Raw genomic sequence first — 26217 nt, 5'->3', positions numbered from 1 at the left:
CTCCTTGGTTCAGTAATCTCAGTCTATTTTTCTCCTTTTCTGAAAAAGGACCTACTATCCCACCTGGAGGCTAGTAGCTAAGAACAAGATCCCCTCTGCTGATGCAGTAGGCCAGCTCACCTCTCCACAGCTTCCCTACCTGAGGGAGGCTAGACCTAGCCAGTCCAGACACTATCAAATATATACATCCACGACAACCAAAGAACTGAGCTCAAGTGATTCCTACCTCAGGTTCCCTGGGAAGCACAATTATAGGCATAGGGATCATCCTGTTGGCTTCACGCAGTGACTATAATTTCTCTTCCTGGGCAGTATCAACAAAACTAGCTGAGGACTGGTCCTACAGCTTCCTGGAATCAAGAGGAAATTCAGAAAGACCATCTATCTTAAATCTTCCAACTGGGATACAGATAGTTAGAACTGACAAAGGCAGATGGAAAGAATGGAGCAAATTCACAGTAAGGTAGACAAAGACATTTACAAACTAACCACAGAAGGGGTTCTCTGCACCTTCCCTATAAATGAGAATACGTAACCTCCCCTGTGAGCAACTTTTAGAAATAAATGACTTAGATTCTGTAGGTTGTTGGAGGATGTTTAAATTTAAATAGATATTTAAATAAATATTTAAAACTTATTTTAAGACAATCTGACAATAAACTTTTAAGAGTACATACTCTTTGACCTACGAAGTCTATTTCTACTAACTCATCCTAAAAATACGTTTGCAAAAGGGTGCAAATATCTCTATATAAGGATATTCACTGCAATATTATTTATTGAAGACTACAACTAACCTAAATATCCATTAATAGAAGACTTGGTACATAGTAATCATTTGCATGAACTACTACAAGGCTATTAAAAAGAATACTCTGAGCCCAGGGTGCTGGTAATTTCCAGTTTTGAACTTGAACTAGGTGCTATATTATAATTACACGGATGGGCTCATGTGAAAACTGTACATCTGACATGTGCATATTCTTCTATGTACATTATACTTCTATAAAACAAAGAATGTAATAGACTTATTTGTACTGATACAGTGTCCTTTAAGATATCAAGAGAATAATAAAATCAAGGCGCAAAGGAGTATAAATGCCTATATATAAACACTTTGGAAGAATATACAAATATAACTAAAAAGGCAGTAGTTAATATGGGAACAGAAACTGCAGAACTAGGGTAGCCCCAGTGGCTCAGCGCAGCCTTCGGCCTAGGGTGGGATCCTGGAGTCCTGGGATCGAGTCCCACGTCAGGCTCCCTACATGGAGCCTGCTTCTCCCTCTGCCTGTGTCTCTGCCTCTCCCTCTCTCTCATGAATAAATTTTTTTTTTTTAAAAACTGCAGAACTAGAAATCTATAGAGATTTTTCACTTTATATATTCTTTAACACTATTTTATCCTGTTACCATGCACATTTATTCATTTTACAACGACAAAGACTAACCTAAGTAGACAAAAAGGGCTCCCATTCATCCCTGAGTGCCAGCCTGCTGTCTTAGGACAAGCCACTGCAGTTTGGGCTGTCAATAAACACCCAGATACCTTGGTTTGGGAGGTGGCAGTGTGGTTAACAGAAAGATAAGTTAGTGGTGAGGTGATCTGCTATAGTAGAAAGTGAAAAGATATAATAAATAAAATGTATATTAAACTAGGAAGTGCACTTGAGAGGGGAAAAAAAAAGTTTATTCCCCCCATCCCTACCCTTTCTAGCTGTGTGAGCTCAGACAAGTTATTTAACTTCTCTGAGCCTCAGTTACTTAATGTGAACAATCAGAATACCACCAAAAGGGCTCTTACAATTAAGATTAATAATAAGGGGGATGCCTGGGTGGCTCAGTGGTTGAGCATCTTGTCGTCAGCTCATGGTGTGATCCCACGGTCCCGGGATTGGGTCTGGCATCGGGCTCCTTGTGGGGAGCCTGCTACTCCCTCTGCCTGTGTCTCTGCCTCTCTCTGTCTCTCTCGTGAATAAATAAAATCTTAAATAAAAAGATTAATAATAGGATAACAGCACATATGTAAAGTACCTACCCTAGTACTTGAAGCCTAATTGGCACTCAAACATTAGTTTTGTTTTTCTTTACCCAGAAATAACTTGTCAGAAGACTGAGAAGCTAAGAATTTCAGGAAAAAGTGACAAAAGTTTAAGATTAGTTAGATCCAGTTAACACTGCCTTACCAGCAACTTCAGGAGCAGGGAAGCAGACCTTAGCCTAGGAGGTATAGATCAAAATCTTTGAAAGGTATAAAGGGAAAGAAAATTGAAACTAGGGGCACCTGGCAGGCTCAGTTGGTAGAACATGTGACTCTTTTTATTTTTTTAAAGATTTATCTATTTGAGAGACAAAGAGAGGAAAACAAGAGTGGGAGGGGCAGGAGAGGGAGAAGCAGACTCCCCACTGAGCAGGGAGCCCAACATGGGGCTTAATCCAAGACCCAGGAATCTTGACCTGAGACGAAGGCAGACATTTAACTGACTGAGCCAGTGAGGTGCCCTGAGCATGCAACTCTTATCTCAGGGTTGTGAGTTCAAGCCCCAAATTGAGTGTAGAGCCTACTTAAAAATGGAAAGAAGGAAGGAAATAAAAACTAAAAATAAACTATTCCTGGTAGAAGGAAAATAGCAAAAAAATGAAATTTAAAAAAATACACTTTTAGAGGTTGGGGCAGAAGGCATAAGGCCCTAGGGTGCGATAGTGACTAACTTTGGAGCTGACGATACACATGGACTAGCAGAGAAAATAGGGCACTGTTTTCTGAGGTTTCTCTTCCCCTCCTCCTCTGCATCTCCTCCTCCATCAGATACAACAATTTGGCAGGTTTCTCTCTCTCTGCTTTACCTAAATCCCAAAATAGTAAAGTCAGCATTCTGCTGAGCTACTAGAAAACCTGGCAGGTATCTCACAGACATACCTGAAAGCTAGAAAGGTAGGGGAAATACTCTCCTTATCTATTTGAGAGAAATTGCGGGTTGCCTAGGGACCTCCAGTACAGGCTTAAAACCCCTGCAGAACAAGGCAATACAATAGGAAACTAATTGAAGTGTAAAAGCACCAGGGACAAGTCTAACTTGAAGAATGCTACTCGATGCTCCCACAAATACCAAGTGAACTTTTTTTTCAAAGCAAGGTGAAGTTTGGGAAGATACTTCTGTGTAGTAATTAAGATTAACACCAGAAAAAAAAAAATCCCCAACCAACCAAAGGGAGAGCAGGGAGGATGAAGATCAGTTCTCTAGGGGCACTTTGGTGGCTCAGTTGGTTAAGCATCTGCTTCTGCTCAAGTCATAATCCCAGGGTCCTGGGGTCAAGCCCTGCATCAGGCTCCCTGCTCAGTGGGGAGTCTGCTGCTCCCTCTGACCCTCCCCTTGGCTTGTTCTCTTTCTCTCTCTCTCTCTCTCTCTCTCTCTAATAAATAAATAAAATCTTTAAAAAAAGAAAAAAAAGACTAGTTCTCTAGTTCCTTTGAAAAAGTTACTCCCAGGGACAGCATCTCCTCAGCACTTAAAAGTCACTTAGATAACCTCATAATAAGGAGTTAGCATGACTGTTCATGTTTCTGTGATTCAAAGCACTTTACACTCAAGCTGCCAGTTAGATCAAAATGTCTCTCTCTCTCTCTACTGCTATATCCTATGTGTCAAATAACGGATTTGACTAAGATAAAAAGGCTGGGGAAAGAATTCTGATTTTCAGTGGTCTCCAAATACCAACTTCTTTGTATAAGGTATTTACTGGCATGAGAAATGTTTTACATTTTAATCCCAAGGTTTCTTCAAATATTTAATGACATAAAATCTTTACTATCTTCAAAAAACACTAGGTGTTAACTAACTATGAGATACTCTGAAAATATCAAAGGAAATAAAAACTTTACTACCCTAAGGAAATAATGTTAACTTTAGTTACTTTCAGAAAACAAGCAAACAAACGAAAAACCCTGTTAATCCCAATGAAAACAGATGAGCTATTATGGAGCTGTCTTTGAAGGTATTCTATTTATTAAGACCTTACTGACTAAGCAATTCTACAGTATAGCAATATACCTTTGAAAAATCTCAATCTTTTGATTCAAGAGCCCATTCAATATTCATTCACTCAGCAGATTTTTAGTCAAGTGCCATTACTGTGTGGAAGACATGTGCTAATTGCTCTAAAAAATGAAAAATCTCACTGTTGTCCTTAAGGATGTTGTATGTACAATTACATAAGGCAAGCTGTGCTATAAATGATTAAAAAGTATAGGGCGCCTGGACAGTTTAGTGGGTTAAACATCAGACTCTTGATTTCAGCTCAGGTCATGATCTTGGGGTCCTGGGATCCAGCCCCACCTCAGGCTCTATACTCAGCAGGGACTCTGCTTAAGGATTCTCTGCCTCTCCCTCTGCTCCTCCCTCTACTTGTACATGCGTGCACTCTCTAAAATAAATAAAATCTTAAAAAATAAATAAATGATTAAAAAGTGCAATGAGAGGTGCATGCCTGGGTGGCTCAGTCAGTTAACTGCCTGCCTTCAGCTCAGGTCATGATCCCGGGATCCTGGGATGGAGCCCAGCATCAGGCTCCCTGCTCAGAGGGGAGTCTGCTTCTCCCTCTGCCCTTCTCCCATGATCTCTTTCCCTCTCAAATAAAATCTTTTTAAAAAAAAAAAAGTGCAATGAGTTCAGAAATATTAAAGCACCTGTTACTGACAAGATCTCATGACCCACTAAATCTAGGACACTCCCAGAAGCTTCGGCTTGTCACTTTCATCTTTTAGAAACTAATGAACTGCTATAACAGGATAAGAAATATTTGAGGAGGAAGCCTGTGTAGGTGAGTCAGAAAGTGCCTGCTACCTCAGCTTCATTATATTAAAATCTTTTACCCTTCTGAATATTCACCCCAAGCCCTGATGAAAGGAGTCATGGCTTTGGAAATTATTTCCCATGGTCTCATTTGTACAAATAAAGATAACTCTGAGCAACTCCAACCTGATATAGTCTCTGTCTATAATTCACCAAGGAGCAGATTCACTTTGGTCTGGTAACAGTTACTGCAGGAAACAATGTCTAAACCATAAGCTTGAAGACCAGTTCAGGTTCTAACAAGGAGAGAGAAAAAGTAAATCTTCTAAACAAAGAGCCCAAAGGAAGAAAGATGAGCATTTTTTCTCCTCTTAGGTAGGTAAAGAAAATTAAGAGTACCATTAAGTCTAACCATATTTAAGAAAAAGCAGTATTTTGCTATTTCTCTAGAAGACATTTTCCCTATCTGCACAATTGTTAAACTTTCAAATCCATTTCCCCAAATTCTCAAATAACTAAGTCCATAAAATCCTGTACAAGTATTACATTGAAGAGCTGGATTTATCTTTCCATGAAAATTGACAACAGACAAAAATTATCATGGTGACATGCATGGCATGCTTACATTTATTTAATAAATAAAAACTTTAAAAACAGCATGGTGCAGTAAAGAGAAAATTAGCTTTAGAATGAGACAGACCTGGGTTTCAAAACTTAGCTCTACTACTTACTAGCAGTGTGACCTTTGAAAAGTTCCTTCTCTGAAAGCCAGTTTCCTTATTGGTAAAAAGGGAGAGAACTACCCGGTAAGCAACCCTGTGAGGTAGGGAGAGAATGTGTATAAAGCATTCTGCATAAAGAAGGTACTTAATCAATGTCCCCTTTAATTTCTTTAACAGGGGAAGTAATAATTACTCAGAACCTATTTCACAAGCTAGGATTCTACAACAAAGATTATTTGATCAGTATCATACTAGGTCAAATTAGAAAATAAGTGATCCAGAACATCATGCACACCTTTATGTCACACTACTTTTTATAAAATATTACATTAGCCTGAAGGTACAGACTCTGTCTTCTAAACCACTGTTGAGCAGGGTACACAAAAGCCATTGACTGTGACATACTGTACCTTTTGGTTTGATTTCTCTTCCCTTGAATGGCTAAAACGTGTAAGCTAACACAAACCTGTCACAGTCCGCTGGCCATCACTTAGGTTATTCCACCACTTGTTAATCTAAAACAGAAGGAAAATTGCCTATCACCATATGGTAAATACTTTCAGGCTAGGAAAATGAAAATGCTTTGTGCATAAAAATATTCCTGTGTAAATATTACCAATAAACAGACAATAGATATGTGGCAAAATAGAAACAGGTGATTTAGTGAGGCTACAATCTCCATGCAGAGCCGCTGTTTAGCTCTGTGACCTCAGACAAATAATTTCTAAAAATGGAGACATAGGTACCTAGCAATATTGTGAGGAATATTAATAACATAAAACACCTAGCACACTATCAGATTATATACAGGTATCAAGGTTAAGTGATTTATTCACCAAGGTCCAATCGAGTTTTAAATTCTAGGCGCCCAAAGGGGCACCTGGGTGGCTCAGTTGGTTGGGCATCTGCCTTCGGCTCACACAGTGATCCCAGGGTCCTGGGATTGGCTCTGCATTGGGCTCCCTGCTCAGCGGAGAGCATGCTTGTCCCTCTCCCTATGCTGTTACCCATGCTTATGTGCTCATGTATATACTGCTTGTGTCACTTTTCACCATTCTAAAGAACCAACTTGGGCCATCAAAACTTTACAATATAGAGGCAACTGTGTGGCTCAGTTGATTAAGCGTCTGACTCTTGGTTTCAGCTCAGGTCATGGTCTTAGGGTGTTGAGATCAAAACCCGCGTTGGGCTCCACCTTCAGGGCAGAGTCCACCTGAGATTCTCTGCTTCTCCCTCTCCATCTACCCCTCCCTGCTCAAGTGCAAGAACACAAGCTCACATGCTCACACGCTCTCCTCCCCACCAAGCTCATGATCTAAAATAAATAAAATCTTTAGGGATCCCTGGGTGGCGCAGCGGTTTAGCGCCTGCCTTTGGCCCAGGGCACGATCCTGGAGACCCGGGATCGAATCCCACGTCGGGCTCCCGGTGCATGCAGCCTGCTTCTCCCTCTGCCTGTGTCTCTGCCTCTCTCTCTCTTTCTGTGACTATCATAAATAAAAATTAAAAATAAATAAATAAATAAATAAAATCTTTAAAAATACTTTATAATATAGACATGCTGGAAACCTGTAGCTTTCTAAGGAATCCAGCATTATGAAACAGGTGTTACTAACTTCTTAAACATACTGTTCTGAATTAATCACTGTTAGCTACTGTGGCTTTCACATGCAAATAATCACACCCATTGTCCTCTTGACACAAAACCTCTCTAAACCAGGTAAGGCTCAGGCTTCTTGCATTTGTCTATGGGGAAGTGAAGAAGTGAAGTCTATGGGGAAGTGAAGAAGTGAAGAATGAATACTTCTTTGTACTTCAAAGGACCCTGAATTATCATTAGGAGAAAACTAATAGGAGAAACTCTCTCACACACACATATCAAAACAAATAAAAACAAACACAAAACAAATCAACAAAAAACAAAGGTGCTTGAAAACCAAATGAACCTGGATCCACACATTAACTTAGGGCCTCCCTGCTCACTTAAGTACTGTCAGGTGAAAGAAGTATGTTTTATCTTATAGGCAGTATTTGTAAAAAAATAAAAAATCAATTAAATTGAAAGAGGGTCACCAACTTGCATACGAAATAATGAAAAGCTCTAAAAGCTCTATATTTTGTGCCCTTTTCAACTTTATCCCGAGGGAGAAATATTCTACAGTGCGTAGTTAACAGAGGTGTGTAAACATCATGTCACCGAGTAGCTTTTTTTTTTTTTAAGATTTTATTTACTCATTCATGAGAGACACAGAAAGGCAGAGACACAGGCAGAGGGAGAAGCAGGCTCCTCGCAGGGAGCCTGATGTGGGACTCGATCCCAGGACCACACCCTAAGCTGAAGGCAGACACTCAACTGCTGAGCCACCCAGGCGTCCCACACTGAGCAGCCTTTTAAAATCCACATAACAGGGGATCCCTGAGTGGCTCAGTGGTTTAGCGCCTGCCTTTGGCCCAGGGTGTGATCCTGGAGTCTCAGGATCGAGTCCTGCGTCGGGCTCCCGGCATGGAGCCTGCTTCTCCCTCCTCCTGTGTGTGTCTCTGCCTCTCTCTCTCTCTATCATAAATAAATGAATCTTAAAAAAAATAAATAAATAAAATAAAATCCACATAATATCTCTACACCTAAGGCATAGATGCTTTGAAAAAAATGCCTGCGATTCTACTACATACTCTAAAACAATTCAGCAGGTAATGCAAAACAGTAGCCCTTAAACTTTGGTAGAGCTGAAACCCCAGCCCATTAATTTTTAGCAACTATCCAGTGATTTTTGATACATGTGGGTAGAGGGACAAACCTAGAATACCGTCAAGTACATTACTGCCAGACGTATAAAAAAGCACTGATATTGCAATGAAATGACCCTAAAGAATACTAAGTTCAATAACTTTGTATCCCCTGATGTAAATGTTATCATCATTAAAAACACTTAACAAATAACCAGATTTCTAAACTTGTGATCAAGTAGAACAAAGAAAGCCATGTTTACCTCCTTTCTGAAGTCTCCTTCCTTTTGTGGTCTTATGCTATCCAACCAATCAGCTTTTATACCATCAAAATAACTCTGGACTCTGGATTTCAGTGATTCATACTGCCAAATAGCAGCTGATCCAAATGCACAGCCTGTAAACTATATAAAACATATCACAAAATAAATTCAAAAGAAAAAGAGATCAAAACAAAGATCTAAGAACAATATTTCATTTTCATTGCTTCTTGCAAAATCAACAGAAGGAACAGAAACATCTGGCATAGTGAAACTTAATTAGGTGAAAAGAATATTTAACTGTTCTCCCCATTTTATTAACTTTACCCTGGGGCCTGTTTATAGTTAGAAATTTTCAAATAAAATTCAAAATACCACATAAAATGTTATCCCAAATAAGAGAGCCATAAGTTTCTTCTGCAGGGCATACAGAAGTGAATCAGATTCTAATAGCAATTATTAGGAGCACCTGGCTTGCTCAGTTGGGTAAGTATCTTTGATTTCAAGCTCAGGTCACGATTTCAGGGTCATGAGACAGAGCCTCCGTGAGCCCCCAATGGGCATGGAGGCTGCTTAAGATTCTTTCTCTCTTCCTCTGCCCCTTCCCCCCACGCATGCATATAAGCTCCCTAAAAAATAGTAACAATAGCAATTGTTAAATTCTTGCTTTCCCAAAATCATTCATGACTCCCCAGATACCCAGATGCTTTCAATCCCCTTCTACTTGTCTTTAAGGGAGCCCAAATAAGACAAATATACTTCCTTACTACAGCAGCAGCAAGATAAATAACTCCTGGTGACATGAGCACTTACCCCAACAGTAAAAAACAAGGGCTTCACAAGGGTCCTTATAGGATAGGGAGAAGGATAAAAGACTGTTTCTTCTACAGGAGGAATCAAAGCACTTCTTTTGTATGCTTCACCACTTGTTCCTGTGTCTGATCTTCGGGGTTCAACCTTCCTGGGTGCTTTTCTGAATCCACATTTTTGCTGAATAAAAAAGTTAAACCTTTAAGGGGAAAATGAGAGATTAGCAACAGCTGCATTTTGCAAACATCAACCTCCATGACCCTCACCCTCGGCCTGCATCTGCTCTCCTTCCATAGCCCCCAAAGAAGCCAATATTCCTACTTCCAGCTAGGGTTCTAAGTCAAAATACTGAACTGTGCCCTTCTAGAAAAGGGGACAGAGACACACAAACCACAGCAACTTTAAAGTGAATTTGTCTGGATTGTTAACTTGTGTTATCAATCAGCAAAATTATTTGTCTCCCTCCTCTACACACAGTTCGGAGTCTGGGAAAAAGCTGGAGAACTCGGGATCCCTGGGTGGCGCAGCAGTTTGGCGCCTGCCTTTGGCCCAGGGCGCGATCCTGGAGACCTGGGATCGAATCCCACGTCGGGCTCCCGGTGCATGGAGCCTGCTTCTCCCTCTGCCTGTGTCTCTGCCTCTCTCTCTCTCTCTGTGACTATCATAAATAAATAAATTGAAAAAAAAATTAAAAAAAAAAAAAAAGCTGGAGAACTCCATCCAACTTGTCAGTGTGAATTTGCACAGAATGGCTTTGTTATTTTGTTTGAAGTTTGTTCAATTTCTAGGACAAACATTTAAATATAAGGATTATCCTCAAAGTCACTCCAAATTCAAATAATTGCTTTCTTTTATAGAAAGACTGATCATTCTAAGTTGATGGATTTTCCCTACTTCTCCCCCTATTTATATCACTCAGCTCTGGGGACACCTGCCAAATGTTTTATAAAGGGTTTTGTTGTTTTGAGTCCTCATAGCTTGACCTCAAAACATTGACACTACTGACCACACTTACCAGCCCTACCCAGTTCCTGTAAGATCTCATTCCTTTTCTTCAAATTCACTTTCTTGATGGCTTCTCCCCATTCTTCCTATCCCTTAGTGATAGATACGTTCAAAGTCTCCAATAGTTCCTTTACATGCTCTTCTTTCAAACTCAACCCATATAAATTCATGAAGAATTTTTTCTTTTGTAAAATTTCCTTAAGTAGACAAAGTAGAGGCCTTTTCCTGTTTGTTCTCATTGTACTCTAAATATACCATCCTCCTAGACTCAAAGCTCCTTGAAAGCAGAAATCAGACAGGCCTTCCAACATTTTAGCTGAATAAATGTATTTCTGTGGCCAGTGATGACTTCTAAATATATTTTCTTAGTCCTAATTTCAATCTTGTGGTCTTGTATTTCCATCTGTATACTGAATTTGATTTGGATATGCTCTTATTTTAAAACCAATATATTCAATAAGAAACTCCTCCTCTACAAACAGTTCCATTTTCTGACTTCCTCAGTCTTTCCGAGAAAGACTTTCAGAGAAACCACAGCTCTCTCAATCGCTGAAGTTAAAAATCTAAATGTCATTTTGGTGTTTTCTCCTTTATTTTTACCATCCAATTAAAAACCAACTCTGTCAAATAAAAAAAAAAATTTCACTCTTAATCCCTCACTTCATGCCTGTAGTACAGCAACAATTTACTTAACTTCAAACATTTTAACTTGTATGTTGTTCTTAAATCACTTTTCCTCATTCAATAGTCCCCAGATGCCTCCTCAGAGGACCAAAAATCTCTCGAGTTCCAATACAACTCCTAGCTCATCTCTTCTGACCTAGAATGCCCTATTTCCTCATTACTTGAGGAATGCCCATACCTCATTACTTCCAATATTGCCCCACTCCAATTCATCTTCATTTTATTAAACACAAATGTAGTATCATTCCCCTGCTTTAAATTCCACAATAATTTTTCATCCTCCCATCAAACTCAGCAATGCTACTCCCTTGTTCTGATACATCTCTTTGTTAAAACACTCTTGTGCCCCTCAAAATTCAGTTCATCTATCTCATCCTCCAGGAATCATTCATTAACCAGGGTGGGTGTCTCCTTTGTACTCCTAGAGTCCTAAAGCATCCTGTATAGACTCTTTTGCTTATGTGAGAGTTATGGCCTGTACCACAACTAGACAATTACTTTTGTATTCACTGTATCTCTATCACCAAGATCAGCCCCTAATAAAGAAAAGATCAATAATTATTAGAAGAAAGAAGGGGGTCAAGAATGATCGTTCTATTTTGAATAACTGAAAGGAAGATGATACTATTCACCAGGACAAGGGAAATCAGGGGGACCAAAATAGGAACTTGGAAGATAAGACATGAAGAATTCCATCTTGGGCAGTCTTTCAAATGCTTGTCGTCACAGCAGCTCTATTCTAACAGCTAAAAAACCAGAACTTCAATTCCTATCAAAAAGGGAAAGGACAAACTGTTGTATATTCATACAATGGAGCACTACTTAGCAAAAAACAAACTACTGATTACACACCATGGATAAAACTCAAAAACATTGTTGAGCAAAACAATGTTTATCTTTAGGTGATGGTTCCACAGGTATATACATTTGTCAGAATCCATGGGCTATACACTTAATACTTACACAAAATATTGTTAGCAACTGTAGGATAGCCAGGTAGTGTCTAGTAGATATCTGGAAAAAATTGAAACTCAGAAAAATGGCATAGCAACTATTATTACTATTACTTGCCTAGTATGCTCTTTCTTCAACACTGAGTCCACTCCACAGTTCAACTTCTCAGAAGTCACATGGTGAGGATGGGTGATGGTGATAAAGGAATTTGCCTTGAAACCTTTAATAATTCATAATTTATACTTCCAAATAAGTGCTATTCCTTTTGAGGAAATCTATTTGGAAAAGCAATGCACTTATTCAAAACAAAGCAATGCTGCTTTGAATGGCTCTGAACTTCCTTCATAGCCCTGTTACCAGTATCATGAATATCCTTTAGCAAATACCATTAAACAGCTAATCCCAAATCTATTTCTTTTTCTATTGCCTTTTTCTGCAGAGGCTAGAAAAGATAAGTACCTTTACTTTTCCAGCCTCCGTTATGGCACAGGGTAGCCATATTAGAGTTCTCGAAAAATGAGAGACTTAAGAATTTTTATGTGCCTCTTGGGAACATTTGTTTCTCTATAACAATGGACATATCATTAGTGTCATTACCATAATCCTCCCCCCTTCATTTTTGCCTTGAATAAGGCTGTAATGCCTAGATTTGGGGCAGTCATCTTGAATGCCAAGAGAAAGGCCAAGGGATTAAAATACTAACCTTGGGATTTTTGAGCTACTGAGCAGAGAGCAGCCACTGGCCTCCATCATCTTATGCTAACTACCCATCCCCTCATTTATTTAAACAGCAAATTTACTTACAGCCAAATGCATTCCTAACTGATAACACCTTTAAAGTGGCAAATGTTAATCCCTTGCGTTTGGATTTTTTATTTATTTTGGGGGAGGGGATATAATTTTTATTAAATAATTAAAAGTAACATAGAGCATGGCTGGTAAATAAAGTACCACCACTTCGGGTCAAAAGACAAAGGTGTGACATAAAGTAACAAGAGTATGTTCCCTTTAAAGACCACAAGTTAAATAAAAGTTAAAAAAATAAAAGTTAAAAAAATAAAATAAAGACCACAAGTTGTAACCAAGTGTTGTTTTCTAGCATTTTTTTCTTATTAGACCAAGAAATGTGAAGGATGAGACCCATTTACGTTTCCAATAGTGTCATACTAGAAGACACAAACTCAATAGATTCTAATAAAAGATTACTTCTATAGCTTATCAACTCATTTAAAATTCTGAAGTGCAGGGCACCTGGGTGGCTCAGTGGTTGAGCATCTGCCTTTGGCTCAGGTTGTGATCCCTGAGGTCCTTGGATCAGAGTCCTGCATCATGCTCCCACAGGAAGCCTGCTTCTCCCTCTAGGTTTCTGCCTCTCTCTGTGTCTCTTATGAATAAACAGAATCGTAAAAAAAACAAAAACAAAAATTCTGAAGTGCACGTTTGAAAAGAAACACAAATACACCAGTTTCGGAACCTAACTTTAAGCAAAGCCAGACCTTTTGCCTTGAATAATATTTACCTTAGAAATAAGCGTGGGATGGTGGAAGGGAATAAAGGGGAAAGGAGAAAAAATGAGTGGGAAGTATCAGAAAGGGAGACAGAACATGAGAGACTCCTAACTCTGGGAAACGAACTAGGGGTGATGGAAGGGGAGGTGGGTGGGGGGTGGGGGTGACTGGGTGACGGGCACTGAGAGGGGCACTTGATGGGATGAGCACTGGGTGTTATTCTATATGTTGGCAAATTGAACACCAATAAAAAACAAATTTATTAAAAAAAAAATAAGCATGGGGCCAAGGACACTGAGAATATGTTACACAAGTTGGCCCCAGGGTTAAGGTCAGATGCAGAATATATATATTAAGAATATATACATATGAAAAAAGTATATACAGGGACATCTGGGTGGCTCTGTGGTTTAGCTCCTGCCTTCGGCTCAGGGTGTGGTCCCGGGGTCCTGGGACTGACTCCGGCATTGGGCTCCCTGCAAGGAGCCTGCTTCTCCCTCTGCCTGGGTCTCTCATGAATAAATAAAATCTTTTAAGTATATACATATTGGGAATTATAATTAGACATACAGAACTTGTTCAACAGGGGTGCCTGGGTGGCACAGTTGGTTAAGCATCTGCCTTTAGCTCTGGTCATGATCCCGAGATCCCGAGATTCAGACCGCAGGTAGCTCCCTGCTCAGCAGGGGAGTCTGCTTCTTCCTCTACATCTCCCTCTCCTCCTGGCTTGTGTGCATGCTCTATAATAATAAAATCTTAAAAAAAAAAAAAAAAAGACTTGTTCAATAGAACTAAAACTGGTTCACTGAACACCTATTCCTATTATCTGGCACATATTTATATGCCGCAGGAGCTGGAAAGCTAAAAACTTTATTTCCCAGGGTTGATCTACCACAGATTTGGGGAAAACTTTAGTATCCATACAAATCACCTGGGTGTCTTGTTAATATCAGATTCCAAATTAGTTAAGTGTAAGGCGGAAAAAATAGGAGATTCTACATTTCTCAACAAGCTCACAAACTGACAAACTTCAGCCTGGAGGATGGATTTGGCCCTTCAGCTAAGAGTGTTTTTAAATTTTTAAAAGAGTTATTTAAAGGAAAAGAAAGAGTATGTGACAGAAACCATATGCGAGCCTGTCATTTTCTACCTGGCCTTTCACAAAATAAGTTTGCCACCCCTATCCTAGACGAGGCCTAAAATGCTAGTTCATGAACCACTTACAATGGAGCTAGAACCTAATTCCTGGGCAGCCCCGGTGGCTCAGCGGTTTAGCGCCGCCTTCAGTCCAGGGCGTGATCCTGAAGACCTGGGATCGAGTCCCATGTCAGGCTCCCTGCATGGAGCCTGCTTCTCCCTCTGCCTATGTCTCTGCCTCTCTCCCTCTCTCTGTGTCTCTCATGAAAAAATAAATAAAATCTTAAAAAAAAAAAAAAAAAAAAAGAACCTAATTCCTAACAAAACTTCCACTTCAACTAGAATGGTTATATACAGGGTAATCCTATCTGACTAGGACTAACAAAAATTTGGACTTATAACAAAGAATTTAAACACAAAAGTTTCACTAGATCTGACAGTAGGGAACGTTTCTCGCTGACTCCCAGCATCTAAGTCCTTTCCCCCTGTTCTAACAGTACACTGGAATTTCCAGCCATTTGGTTGGGAGAGGCACACCAGCTCCTGACTGGCTTAAACCAACCTAGAAAGCCCCTACTCCTGCCAATTTCGAAGGATTCAAAAATGGACACGTATCCCAAATCAGGCAAATCTAGTCCAGTGAATTTCAAGATTTTGTTTGTAATACTGGAAAACTTTTTTTTTCTTTTTTTTTTTTTTTTTTTAAGATTTTGTTTATTCATGAGAGAAAGAGAGAGAGAGCGAGAGACAGAGACACAACACAGGCAGAGGGAGAAGCAGGCCCCATGCAGGGAGCCCAATGCAGGACTCAACACCAGAACCCCAGGATCATGTCCTGAGCCAAAGGCAGACGCTCAGCTGCTGAGCGACCCAGGCATCCCTGGAGAACTTTTTCTGCTGGATGTGAACCTAAGAGTATACAGCCCCAAGAGCTACTACTGACAGCCATCTTACAACAAGGAGAGCATGCCAAGAGCAAGGCCAACGTTTAGGAAGCAGAGCCAACCCATGGAGAAAAATGGAATCCTGGTGACAATCTGAAATACTGAATCTTGCCTCATTAGAAGCCAGTCCTACTTCTAGACTTAACCGCATAAGCCAATAAATTCCCCTAATTACTTAGGTTGGTTAGAGTTGGGTTTCCTCTGTTAGTACAAAAATATTTTTAGATCAAGTACTTCATCACACATTGTAGGAAAGGTACATTATGTTCGTAAGGAGCTTTTGTTTTAAATTTCTTAAAATGCAAAAACAAGGAAAAAGCATCATAAACGTTTCTAACTGCAAAATGTTTGAGATCATATTTACAAGCTTAGGTTCTTTAGCTCTACTCATTCATATCAGTACAAAAAGGAGAAAAATAAATGAATAAATCACTTACCTGAAAAAGGTTCAGAAAACAAAGAGAAACAACATGATAAAATGGATGGTGTGAGCAGAGAGTAGAAAGGGAGAGGACCACTAGAGGCATATACATATAACCCAGGGAACCCCCTATAGTTCTGTTTAACATGATCCCATAACTTTTAAATAGGAAAAGTCGGGATGCCTGGGTGGCTCAGCGGTTGAGCGCCTGCCTTTGGCCCAGGGCATGGTCCTGGAATCCCGGGATCGAGTCCCACATCGGGCTCCCTGCCTGGAGCCTGCTTCTCTCTCTGCTTATGTCTCTGCCTCTCTCTCGCTCTGTCTCACATGAATAAATAAAATCTTTAAAAAAATACATAAACAAATAAATAGGAAAAGTCGTATCTATGAATTAGTTGGCTTAATGAGTGAAAACAGTCTTGTGAACTGTTTTTAACAATGCAACTTAGATATATGTACGAGTCAGCACTAATGTCTGTTACTACAGATTTTAATGAATACATTGAGTAGAAATGGCCTAATGTTCAAATGAAGACAACATGTGTCTAAGCATACAAGCAATAGATTCATTACACTTAAAAAGAAATTAAACGTATTTAGGGGAGGAGGAATTCTACATAAACACTTTCATGACAAAATTATTCTCTTAAAGCCCATCTTGAGTCAATAGATGATAAATTAAATAGAGAAAGTAGCTGAACAACCAACTACTCTCTTGGATAGTTCCATACAACTGAAATTGTGCAGGCTTCTTTCAAGCCTAAACCATTTCTTAGAAGTGCTGCCAGAAATTTGATAATGGTAAAGCTTCTGAAGACCCTAAGATTTTCTTTTTTCTGTAAAGGGACAGATAGCAAATATTTTAGTTTTTATGAAGAACACATTTGTCACGTATTGTTTTGCTTTGCAACCCTTTGAAAACATAAAAATCATTTTTACCAGATGGGCTGCATTGGGCCTTCCATAGTTTACAGAACTCTTCTATCATTACTTGTACTGCAAATTTCCAGCCATGCTTCAGGTCTATCACATCAGAATGACAAGGATTGGGCCCAGAACTCTGCTTTTTAACCTTACCTCTAACTATAGTCTATATACTAATCTTAGAACCACAGGAAGTCAAAGCAGAGCAAATAAAGTTACATAGAAGGTAACTCCTTCTTCCTATTTAAGTGCTTATTTCCAGAGTTGAGCCGCCATATCTATTTCAGGCTTACCTACATTCTCTTGTAATGCACATTTTTCTATGCAACCATAAAAAATGTCATTTTCAAACTTTGCAAATAAAAGGCAAACTTAAAAAAAATAGATGCTAACCTTCCACATCACACTTTCATTTGTTTTTTTCAAATGGTTTCCAATTTTTACCAGAAGCTCTTCATTAATCAAGGTATTTTTCCTTTGCTTTCCCTTAATACTTATTTTTAATATTAACACACCTGTTGCTTCCTAATAGTGATATTCATTTTTGCTCCCCCCACCCCCAAACCATGCAATTTTCACAGGATTTGGAAGAAATTATGGAATCTGGACCACTGAAATCTGTCACCATCTCCACCTAACCTCCAGATGGGATTCTCCATCTCCCCAGGAGTTTAAGGTTAGCGCCTGAAGTTCCAATGTTAAGATGTGTCACGAGGTTAAGCTACAATGTATGCAAGTTTTCACAAATCCCTAATTCATTTGGGAGTGCTTGCCAAGAATTACAGGTTTTTCCACTCCCTCAACCCCACAATTTCTGAGTTGATAGAACTGGGATGGGGCCTGGGAAAAATCTACAAAAAATTCCAGGTGATTCTTAAAATCAGGCAAAAACTCCACCACGTATGAGCCTCCACTTGCCACTGGCTGACCACTCTGTTCAACACTCTACCTAAACTTGCTCTACCATCAATCAGATGGGATTCCAGGCATCTGGAACCAACTCAGGGACTGGGAAGGTTCGAACTTGAGATTAAACAACTGGAACAAATTTCGAATCAAACCACATCAAAATCTCGGACAGCCGATTTCTTTTTTTCTTCTCTTAATTCAGAATTGAATCAACAACAACAACAAAAAAAAGCAGCAAATATTGAGTATACTCTTCATGCAGCTTCTACTTGGGAAAACCAATATTGTAGTTTTCTTTCCAAGTCATCTGGAAACCAAATATTCCATGGTCCCCATTCTCCAACAGAGAAGCCTCTCCTAAGACTTAGCAGAAGGCAAAGCAAATGCCCATGGACTCCGTCTTCCCTTAGTTCTCTAAACGGTAAAGTTAGCTTGTAGGGCAGCCCGGGTGGCCCAGGGCGTGACCCTGGAGACCCTGGATGAGTCCCGCGTCGGGCTCCCTGCATGGAGCCTGCTTCCTCTGCCTCTGCCTCTGCCTCTGCGTGTGTGTGTGTCTCATGAATAAACAAGTAAAATATTTTTTTAAAAAAAGTAACTTGTAGAACACAGGCTTATAAAGACGGATAGAGTCAGTTCTGCTATTCTCCCATCTGTGTAACGGCTTTACTTAAAAAAAAAAAAAAGTGGGTCTAATACCTTCTTCGCGGGATTATGAGGCGTGGCACGCAATTAGCCCTCAGAGACTAAGCTCCCTTCTCCTCACGTCCTTCCCGTTGGGAGAGGGGCAGACGGCGCGGGCTCACGGGAAGCTGCGCCGCGGTCGGTCACGGGCACCCCGGCTCGGCGCACGCTGGCACGGCGAGAAGCGAGGGCTGGCGAGAGGGCAAAGCGGGATGCATGGAGAGAGGAAGGGAGGGGTGACGACGGGGGTGAGCGAAGGCAGCCCCGCAGGCCCGCGCGGCCTGCGCCCCCGAGGATGCTCGGCCGGAGCTGAGGGTCTTAGGGGAAAGAAGCCGGGTCATTACCTGCGTCCGAGCAGTCGCGGCGGGGCCAGGGCCGCAGTGAGCTCCTCGCAGCCGCGACCGCCCGCCGGCTGAGCCCACGCCGGGCCGCAGCCCCAGCCTCTCTGCGCCCAGCCAGCAGGGAGCCCGACACAGGACCCGATCCCAGACTTTGGGATCACGCCCTGAGCCAAAGGCAGATGCTCAACCACTGAGCCACCTAGGCGTCCCAGATAGGGGATCCTAAGTGACTTGTTCAGAGCCAGAGACTACCACCATGCTGTGTTCCTTTCTTGTCCTACTCTAAACCTTTTTTTTTTTTTTCTCTTTCTCTCGTGCAGGGTTTGGGGGTAGTGGCTCTCAAGTGGACTCTGCCCGCATGAACCTGGCCTCTTCTTTTGTGAATGGTTTTGTGAACGCAGCTTTTGGCCAGGACAAGTTGCTGACTGATGATGGCAACAAATGGCTTTACAAGAACAAAGACCATGGTATAACTTTATGGCTACTTTATGTTGCTTTGGTCATTTCTGTTATTCTCCTAGGTTCAGGTGTTAATGTGACTGGGATCCCCAGGACCATTTTTTTTACAGAGCTCTTTGTAACAGTTTTCTTAGGATTAGAACCATTTTAAGTCTGATAGATTTTTCCTTGGTGTAGGAATGTTGAGCGCAGCTGCATCCCTTGGCATGATTCTGTTGTGGGATGTGGATGGTGGCCTCACCCAGATTGACAAGTACTTGTACTCCTCTGAGGACTACATCAAGGTTGGTTCTGGGCATAGCCCACTAATGGGGACATTCTCCTACCACGTTCTAGAGCCCTAAGGGCCTCCCTATCATGGGTAAGGTCTACCTGGTTTTTCATTCCAGTTAAGGTGGAAACTGCAATGAAGTCCATGTTGTATACTTTATGGCAGAATAGATTGAGTGAAGGATCTGTTTGCATTTTGCAGTCAGGAGCCCTTCTGGCCTGTGGCATAGTGAACTCTGGGGTCCGGAATGAGTGTGACCCCGCTCTGGCACTGCTCTCAGACTATGTTCTTCACAACAGCAACACTATGAGACTTGGTTCCATCTTTGGGTAAGGCTTCTTGCTTCTTCTTGTGCTAGTATTCAACCTGTAAGCTTTGTGAAAACAGGAACTGGGTCCTTTTCACCTTTGTATTGCCAAGGACTACCATCATGTCTGTTGAGTATTTGGTTCTTAGTGACTTGATTGAAATGATGAATAAATGACCAATCCTCTTTTTGTTCCTTCCTTGTCCTGTCCTTGATTGTGTGTCTGGGACTGCCTCTCCCTGGCTTTTGCAGGCTAGGCTTGGCTTATGCTGGCTCCAATCGTGAAGATGTTCTAACACTGCTGCTCCCTGTGATGGGAGATTCCAAGTCTAGTATGGAGGTGAGGAGAGGCTGTTGGACATTTAGGGGAGGTAGGGAAAGTGCTCTGAGTCTTATCACTCTCTGTGATAAGTAGTGAAAAAAAAGTGTATATTTCTGTTTATAGGGGTGTGTGTATCACTTCAGTGAAATCTCTTAGAACTGGAATTTTAAGCCTCAGGTGGTATTGAGGCTAAAAAGTTAACATTTTGGTATTGAGTTCTAACCCTTGGGGTCCATGAAGAAGTACTCAGACTAGAGAGGGGAGTAACTTAATCCAGCTTGAGGTGGCTGATTCTCACTCCTTGTTTTAGTCATTGGCCAACCTTAAATCATTAAAAAAAAAATTAAAATATATTTATTTTTTTTAGAGAGAGCTTGCTTGCGTGTGCGAGTGGGGGGACGGGCAGAGGGAGAGAATCTTCAGACAGACTCCCCAGTGAGCATGGAGCCCATTGCAGGGCACAATTTCACAACTCATAAGATCATGACCTGAACCCAAACCAAGTGGGACACTTAACCGACTGAGCTATCCAGGTGTCCCCAACCTTCAATTTTCTTACGCAGAGTCATTCTAGTGATAGATAAACATAGTATGGGGGCTAAAAGTATAGCTTGGGTCAGGAAGACCTCAGTTCAGGGTGCCTGGGTGGCTTGGTCGGTTAAGCATCTGCCTTTGGGTCAGGTGGTCCTGGGATCGAGTCCTGCATTGAGCAGAAAGCCTGCTTCTCCCTTTCCCTCTGCCTGCCACTCCCCCTGCTTGTGCTCTCTCTTTTTCTCTGTCAAATAAATGAAATCTTGAAGAAGAAAAAAAGACAGACTTCGATTCAAATTGTGCCACCTCTGCTTATAAGCAGTGTGATCTTGGACATGTAACTCAATCCCTTCAGGTTTCATTTTCGTCATCAGTAAAAAAATAACAACAGCAGGACCTGTTTCATGGGGTTGTTGTGAGGATTAAATGTTAATAGTACACAAAAGAGTTGGCATACTGGCTGATACCTAGTAAATACTCAGTGAATGGTTGCTCTTATTATTTTGACCTATCATCCGAAAGAGATTATTACTTAGTGTGGTTACAGTGGTCTGTAGGAATTGTCTGTCTGGAATCAAGATAGATAAACAGTTATTTTAATAACTTACTGTATATGATACTGACATTCCTATTTGTAGGTGGCAGGTGTGACAGCTTTAGCCTGTGGAATGATAGCAGTGGGATCCTGCAATGGAGATGTCACTTCCACTATCCTTCAGACCATCATGGAAAAGTCAGAGACTGAGCTCAAGGACACCTATGCCCGTTGGCTTCCTCTTGGACTGGGCCTCAACCACCTGGGTGAGGGGATGTCTCTCTGAGCAAAGGCTGACAGTAACTGGGTACAACAGAGGAGGGGGGCTTATGTGTCAAACTGCTGGTTGGAAACAAGTGTCCTCTTGATACCTTGAATTTTTCCTGTAGGCAAGGGTGAGGCCATCGAAGCAATCCTGGCAGCGCTAGAAGTTGTGTCCGAGCCATTCCGCAGTTTTGCCAACACATTAGTAGATGTGTGTGCCTATGCAGGTCTGTGTCTTTGTGTTTCTCCTGTGACTCCTTACTTCTCTCTGGGATATCTCTTTTCAAATTTATTCTCCTTTCTCGGTTGTTCTAATCTTTAGATTCTTTAGCTTCTATTCCTGGAGTGTGTGTGTGTGTGTGTGTGTGGTTTTTTTTTTTTTTTCCTGTCTTTTCTCATCCTTACCACCATGGGAATGTACCCTGCAGGCTCTGGGAATGTACTGAAGGTACAGCAGCTGCTCCATATTTGTAGTGAACACTTTGACTCCAAGGAAAAAGAGGAAGACAAGGACAAGAAGGAAAAGAAGGATAAGGACAAGAAGGAAGCCCCTGCGGACATGGGAGCACATCAGGTTCTGTGGGTGGCTGGGCACTCTGAGTCAGGCTCTGAGAAAAGATAAGTGTGTAGAGGAGTAGGGGTGCAGGATTTGGGTTTGTTTTAGAGCACTTCCGGGTGGTGCTGTGTATCGAGATGATGTGAGGTTGGGTTCTATATGTGAAGGGCAAGATGTGCCACCATGGGACAGCTTTTTCTTACATGGGAATTGAGTCAAGGGTGAATTTTTTGTTCCCTGCGCTTATTGGGTTCTGCTGCCTTTTCAATTGCAGGGAGTGGCTGTGCTGGGGATTGCCCTTATTGCTATGGGGGAGGAAATTGGTGCAGAGATGGCTCTACGAACCTTTGGCCATTTGGTGAGTATTGCATGGAGATGGGAATATACTGGTTTAGGTGCTTGGAGATCCCTGGAGGAGACTTTCTTGATAGGTTTTCTTAGTGGAGAAATAGTCTCTTTACTATGCCCTTTCTGCAAAATTGGATTAAGCCCCCTTTTACCCATTAGTCTGTTCCTATAACTGAGTTTGTCGTACTGCTTTCTGTGATGCTCTGGTTATTCTCTGTTATTACCAGCTGAGATATGGGGAGCCTACCCTCCGAAGGGCTGTGCCTTTAGCACTGGCCCTAATCTCTGTTTCAAATCCACGACTCAACATCCTGGATACCCTAAGCAAATTCTCTCATGATGCTGATCCAGAAGTTTCCTACAACTCCATCTTTGCCATGGGGATGGTGGGTAGTGGTGAGTATCTGTTAGAAAAAGATCAGAAATAGCTTGAAAGAATGTTTGAGGCCCTTTTTTCAACACTGTAATGGTTAACATCTCCAGGTACCAATAACGCCCGTCTGGCTGCAATGCTGCGCCAGTTAGCCCAGTATCATGCCAAGGACCCCAACAACCTCTTCATGGTGCGCTTGGCACAGGTAAAGAATAGAACTCTTTTCCTTCAGGTGTGCCAAGGGAAATATCTGTGGTCATGGAAAGGGGACATGTAATGACATGAAGGGGACCTTGAGTTTTGCTGGGAGAGAGGATATGAATCAGTTGGATTTCTATATGGCCAGGTTAGGTGACATCTCCTCAGATATGATCTTTACTTCTCTCTCTCTCTCTCTCTCTCTCTCTCTCTCTCTCTCTTTTTTTTTTTCCCCAGGGCTTGACACATTTAGGGAAGGGCACACTCACCCTGTGTCCCTACCACAGTGACCGGCAGCTAATGAGTCAAGTGGCCGTGGCTGGGCTACTCACTGTGCTTGTCTCTTTCCTGGATGTCCGTAACAGTGAGTTCCTGTCAAGAATCCTATAGTGGAAAAAAAAAAAAAAAGAATCCTATAGTGGCACATGGCCCTGTGTCTACCCTTATTTACTAGGGCCACCTTGTAATTTAGGAGCCAACTCCCAAGTTAGTTCTGCATCACTCTGGGTTCCTGATGTTCTTTGGGCCTGTATAGGGCCTTGTGAAGCTCGTCTCCCACATTTTTGATCTGGCCCACAGAGATTTCTTTTTTTGAAGATTAAGTGCTGAGCCCACTGTCTGTTCCTAAGTGACTGAGAGAAATTAATGATTAAGTCTCAAATCTATGGGCAGAGTAAGGTGGGGGGATCTCTGGTTTGTGGTAGGGTATATGAGGGAAGGAGTGTGGGTTCAGCTGAAACACTGAAGGGTTCAAGAGTCAGGGCTAGGGTGGGGTCCCACGGTTAGGTCAGGTCTGCCTTGATGCATCTAACTGTCCTCTGTTCTTCCCTCAGTCATCCTCGGCAAATCGCACTATGTATTGTATGGGCTGGTGGCTGCCATGCAGCCCCGGATGCTGGTTACATTCGATGAGGAGTTGCGGCCATTACCAGTGTCTGTCCGTGTGGGCCAGGTGAGGGTTTGAACAGCGGGAGGGCTGTAGACCTTGGAGAATGCACACATACCTGCTTCTCTGAAACTGGTATGGGCACTGGTTTGTTGCTGCATTTCCATCTGCTACACCTCTATTTTTATTTCTTCACCCTACAGGCAGTGGATGTGGTGGGCCAGGCCGGCAAGCCTAAGACTATCACGGGGTTCCAGACACACACAACCCCAGTATTGTTGGCCCATGGGGAGAGGGCAGAACTGGCCACTGAGGAGTTTCTTCCTGTCACCCCCATTCTGGAAGGTTTTGTTATCCTTCGGAAGAACCCCAACTATGACCTCTAAGTGGCTACCAGGGGCGCTGAGCTGCCACTGATAATGTCAGCAGGCCGTGTTTCCTGCTGCCAGACGTGGACACTGCTCCTGTTAACCTCCTGTTATTTTGTTACTAAGTGAGATAACTTTGTTGAATAAAGACCTTTATCCCCAAGGTCCCTCTATGTCTGTTTTCTGGGGTATTGTGGCTGGAGGCCAGACCAGGGTGGGGAGTCGATGTGAGGAGCCATTGTTATAGCAACTCTGAGCCTAGGCTAGCAGGGAGGTTGTCCTGAATGGAACAAATTAAACTCCTTGCCCTTCTTCCCTCCTTCCTAATCATCTTAAAATAGTGGTTCATCTTTAGGGGCATGGACCCTTGAGAAGCTCATCAGTATAATGGATTTTCTTTCTAGGAGATGCATATGCACACATTTTAATACAAACTTATAAATAACTTTTTTTTTTAAGATTTTATTTATTCATGAGAGACAGAGAGGCAGAGACGCAGGCCGAGGGAGAGGGAGAAACAGGCTCCATGCAGGGAGTCCGATGCAGGACTCGATCCCGGATCTCCAGGATCATGCCCTGGGCTGAAGGTGGTGCTAAACTGCTGAGCCACCTGGGCTGCCCTATAAATAACTTTAAGGGGCTGTGGATCCCATTCCCATCCCCACCCCACCAGTGCACTCCCACTTCAAGCCCATCATGTCCTGACTTTGGGCTAAGGATCCCAGCAGTCAGTCTTTCTAACTTCTGTGCTACTGAATGAAGGGGACATCTTTATCTCATGTGATCCTCTGTCCTTCTTGGAAGTTTGCTGTTGGAGAGATTTGGTCTACTTCTGTGCTGTCTTTGTAGACAAAAACTGAGTGCAAGAAAGCTTGACCCTGACCTTCCTCTTAGTGTAGCAATGGGAAAAAAGGAGTGGCCTCCTTCCTGGAATGTAATCATTTTTGATCTTCAGTGCTGCTTCCTGGTGGGGTTGGTATGAGTCTAGTTATGCTGCCAGTTGGGGCCTGGACCCCTGTGGATGCAGTGCAGAAGAACATATGGCTCTGCCAGATAATCATAGCTAGCTAACCAACACGTTCTGTGGGTTTAGCTTCCGAGCAGTGCCTGGCACATGATAGGTCTTCTATAAATGTTGAAAGAATAATTTTTCTGCATACTTCAGAGATCTCAAAACAGCTTTGAAAGGTAGGTTATTATCCCAGTGTTTTGATGGGGAATATAAAGTTTGGAGAGAGGTTCAGTAACTTAATTCCAGGTCACATAGTAAGTGGTGGAGCCAGGATTGGAATCTTAAGTTTGACTCCAAAACCTACACCCTTATTACATTAATCTGTCTTTGTAGCCTTGGAGACTTGTGGACCCCATTGTAATCCAAGGTTTTGGCTAGCTGGAGAATGGCAACTTCGGATTAGTGTCTCTTGTCTTCTCTCTGTTCTTATTTGGCGGCCTGTATAAAAACCTGTGTAAAAAGTTGAAGTACTGGACTTCAGAGTCAGTAGACCTGTCAAACCTTGTTAATGGGATCCTGTGTGGTCTTGAGCAAATCAGCATGTTTGGTGAGCCTCTGTTACCTGTAAAAAGGGATATGATAATTGCTTTCCCTGATACCCAGCGGTGGTGAAGTAAAGATAAATTAGAGGGGCACATGTCTGGCTCCGTTGGTGAAACATATGACGTGATCTTGGGGCTGTAGGTTTGAGCCTCATGTTGGGTATTGAGATTACTTAAAATGTTTTCAGGCAGGCCGGGTGGCTCAGCGGTTTAGCGCTGCCTTCAGTCCAGGGCCTGATGCTGGAAACCCGGGATCAAGTCCCATGTTGGGCTCCCCGCATGGAGCCTGCTTCTCCCTCTGCCTGTGTCTCTGCCTCTCTCTCTCTCTCTGTCTCTTGTGAATAAATAAAATCTTTTTTTTTTTTTAATATTTTTACGTACACAACTGGTTTTTTTTTTTTAATTTTTTAAATTATTATTTATTTACGA

At 41.9% G+C, this 26217-nt stretch overlaps 2 protein-coding genes across 2 annotated transcripts in view; one reads left to right on the top strand and one right to left on the bottom strand.

The window, feature by feature from the left end:
- PARL (presenilin associated rhomboid like) overlaps nucleotides 1-18927 on the bottom strand; it is a 46612-nt gene extending 27685 nt beyond the window's left edge. The window contains exons 1-4 of the mRNA XM_026007244.2: nucleotides 18820-18927; nucleotides 9312-9507; nucleotides 8502-8642; nucleotides 5981-6029 (exon numbers count right to left, since the gene is read on the bottom strand). The gene's annotated coding sequence lies outside the window, so the exon portion shown is untranslated. The remainder of the gene's footprint in view (nucleotides 1-5980; nucleotides 6030-8501; nucleotides 8643-9311; nucleotides 9508-18819) is intronic.
- Nucleotides 18928-18932: 5 nt separating this feature from the next.
- Nucleotides 18933-24397, top strand: PSMD2 (proteasome 26S subunit ubiquitin receptor, non-ATPase 2). The gene is made up of 13 exons (XM_072752572.1): nucleotides 18933-19283; nucleotides 19453-19559; nucleotides 19748-19875; nucleotides 20106-20193; nucleotides 21345-21507; nucleotides 21631-21732; nucleotides 21934-22079; nucleotides 22336-22419; nucleotides 22637-22805; nucleotides 22893-22987; nucleotides 23218-23344; nucleotides 23814-23932; nucleotides 24070-24397. Exons 1-13 carry the CDS (start codon nucleotides 19175-19177, stop codon nucleotides 24250-24252), a joined length of 1620 nt encoding a protein of 539 aa, XP_072608673.1. The 5' UTR covers nucleotides 18933-19174; the 3' UTR covers nucleotides 24253-24397.
- Nucleotides 24398-26217: the final 1820 nt, after the last annotated feature.

This window comes from Vulpes vulpes, chromosome 3, assembly GCF_048418805.1.
Source record: "Vulpes vulpes isolate BD-2025 chromosome 3, VulVul3, whole genome shotgun sequence".
Taxonomy (NCBI): domain Eukaryota; kingdom Metazoa; phylum Chordata; class Mammalia; order Carnivora; family Canidae; genus Vulpes; species Vulpes vulpes.
This window is presented reverse-complemented; position numbering and strand designations above follow the sequence as displayed.

Bases quoted from the DNA above. Each gene is read 5' to 3' on its own strand.
- PSMD2 (XM_072752572.1), top strand. From the start codon at position 19,175: ATGAACCTGGCCTCTTCTTTTGTGAATGGTTTTGTGAACGCAGCTTTT. The intron at 21,733-21,933 runs GTCTGTGTCTTT...TGTACCCTGCAG, and splicing joins AGATGTGTGTGCCTATGCAG to GCTCTGGGAATGTACTGAAG. The intron at 22,806-22,892 runs GTGAGTATCTGT...TAACATCTCCAG, and splicing joins CATGGGGATGGTGGGTAGTG to GTACCAATAACGCCCGTCTG.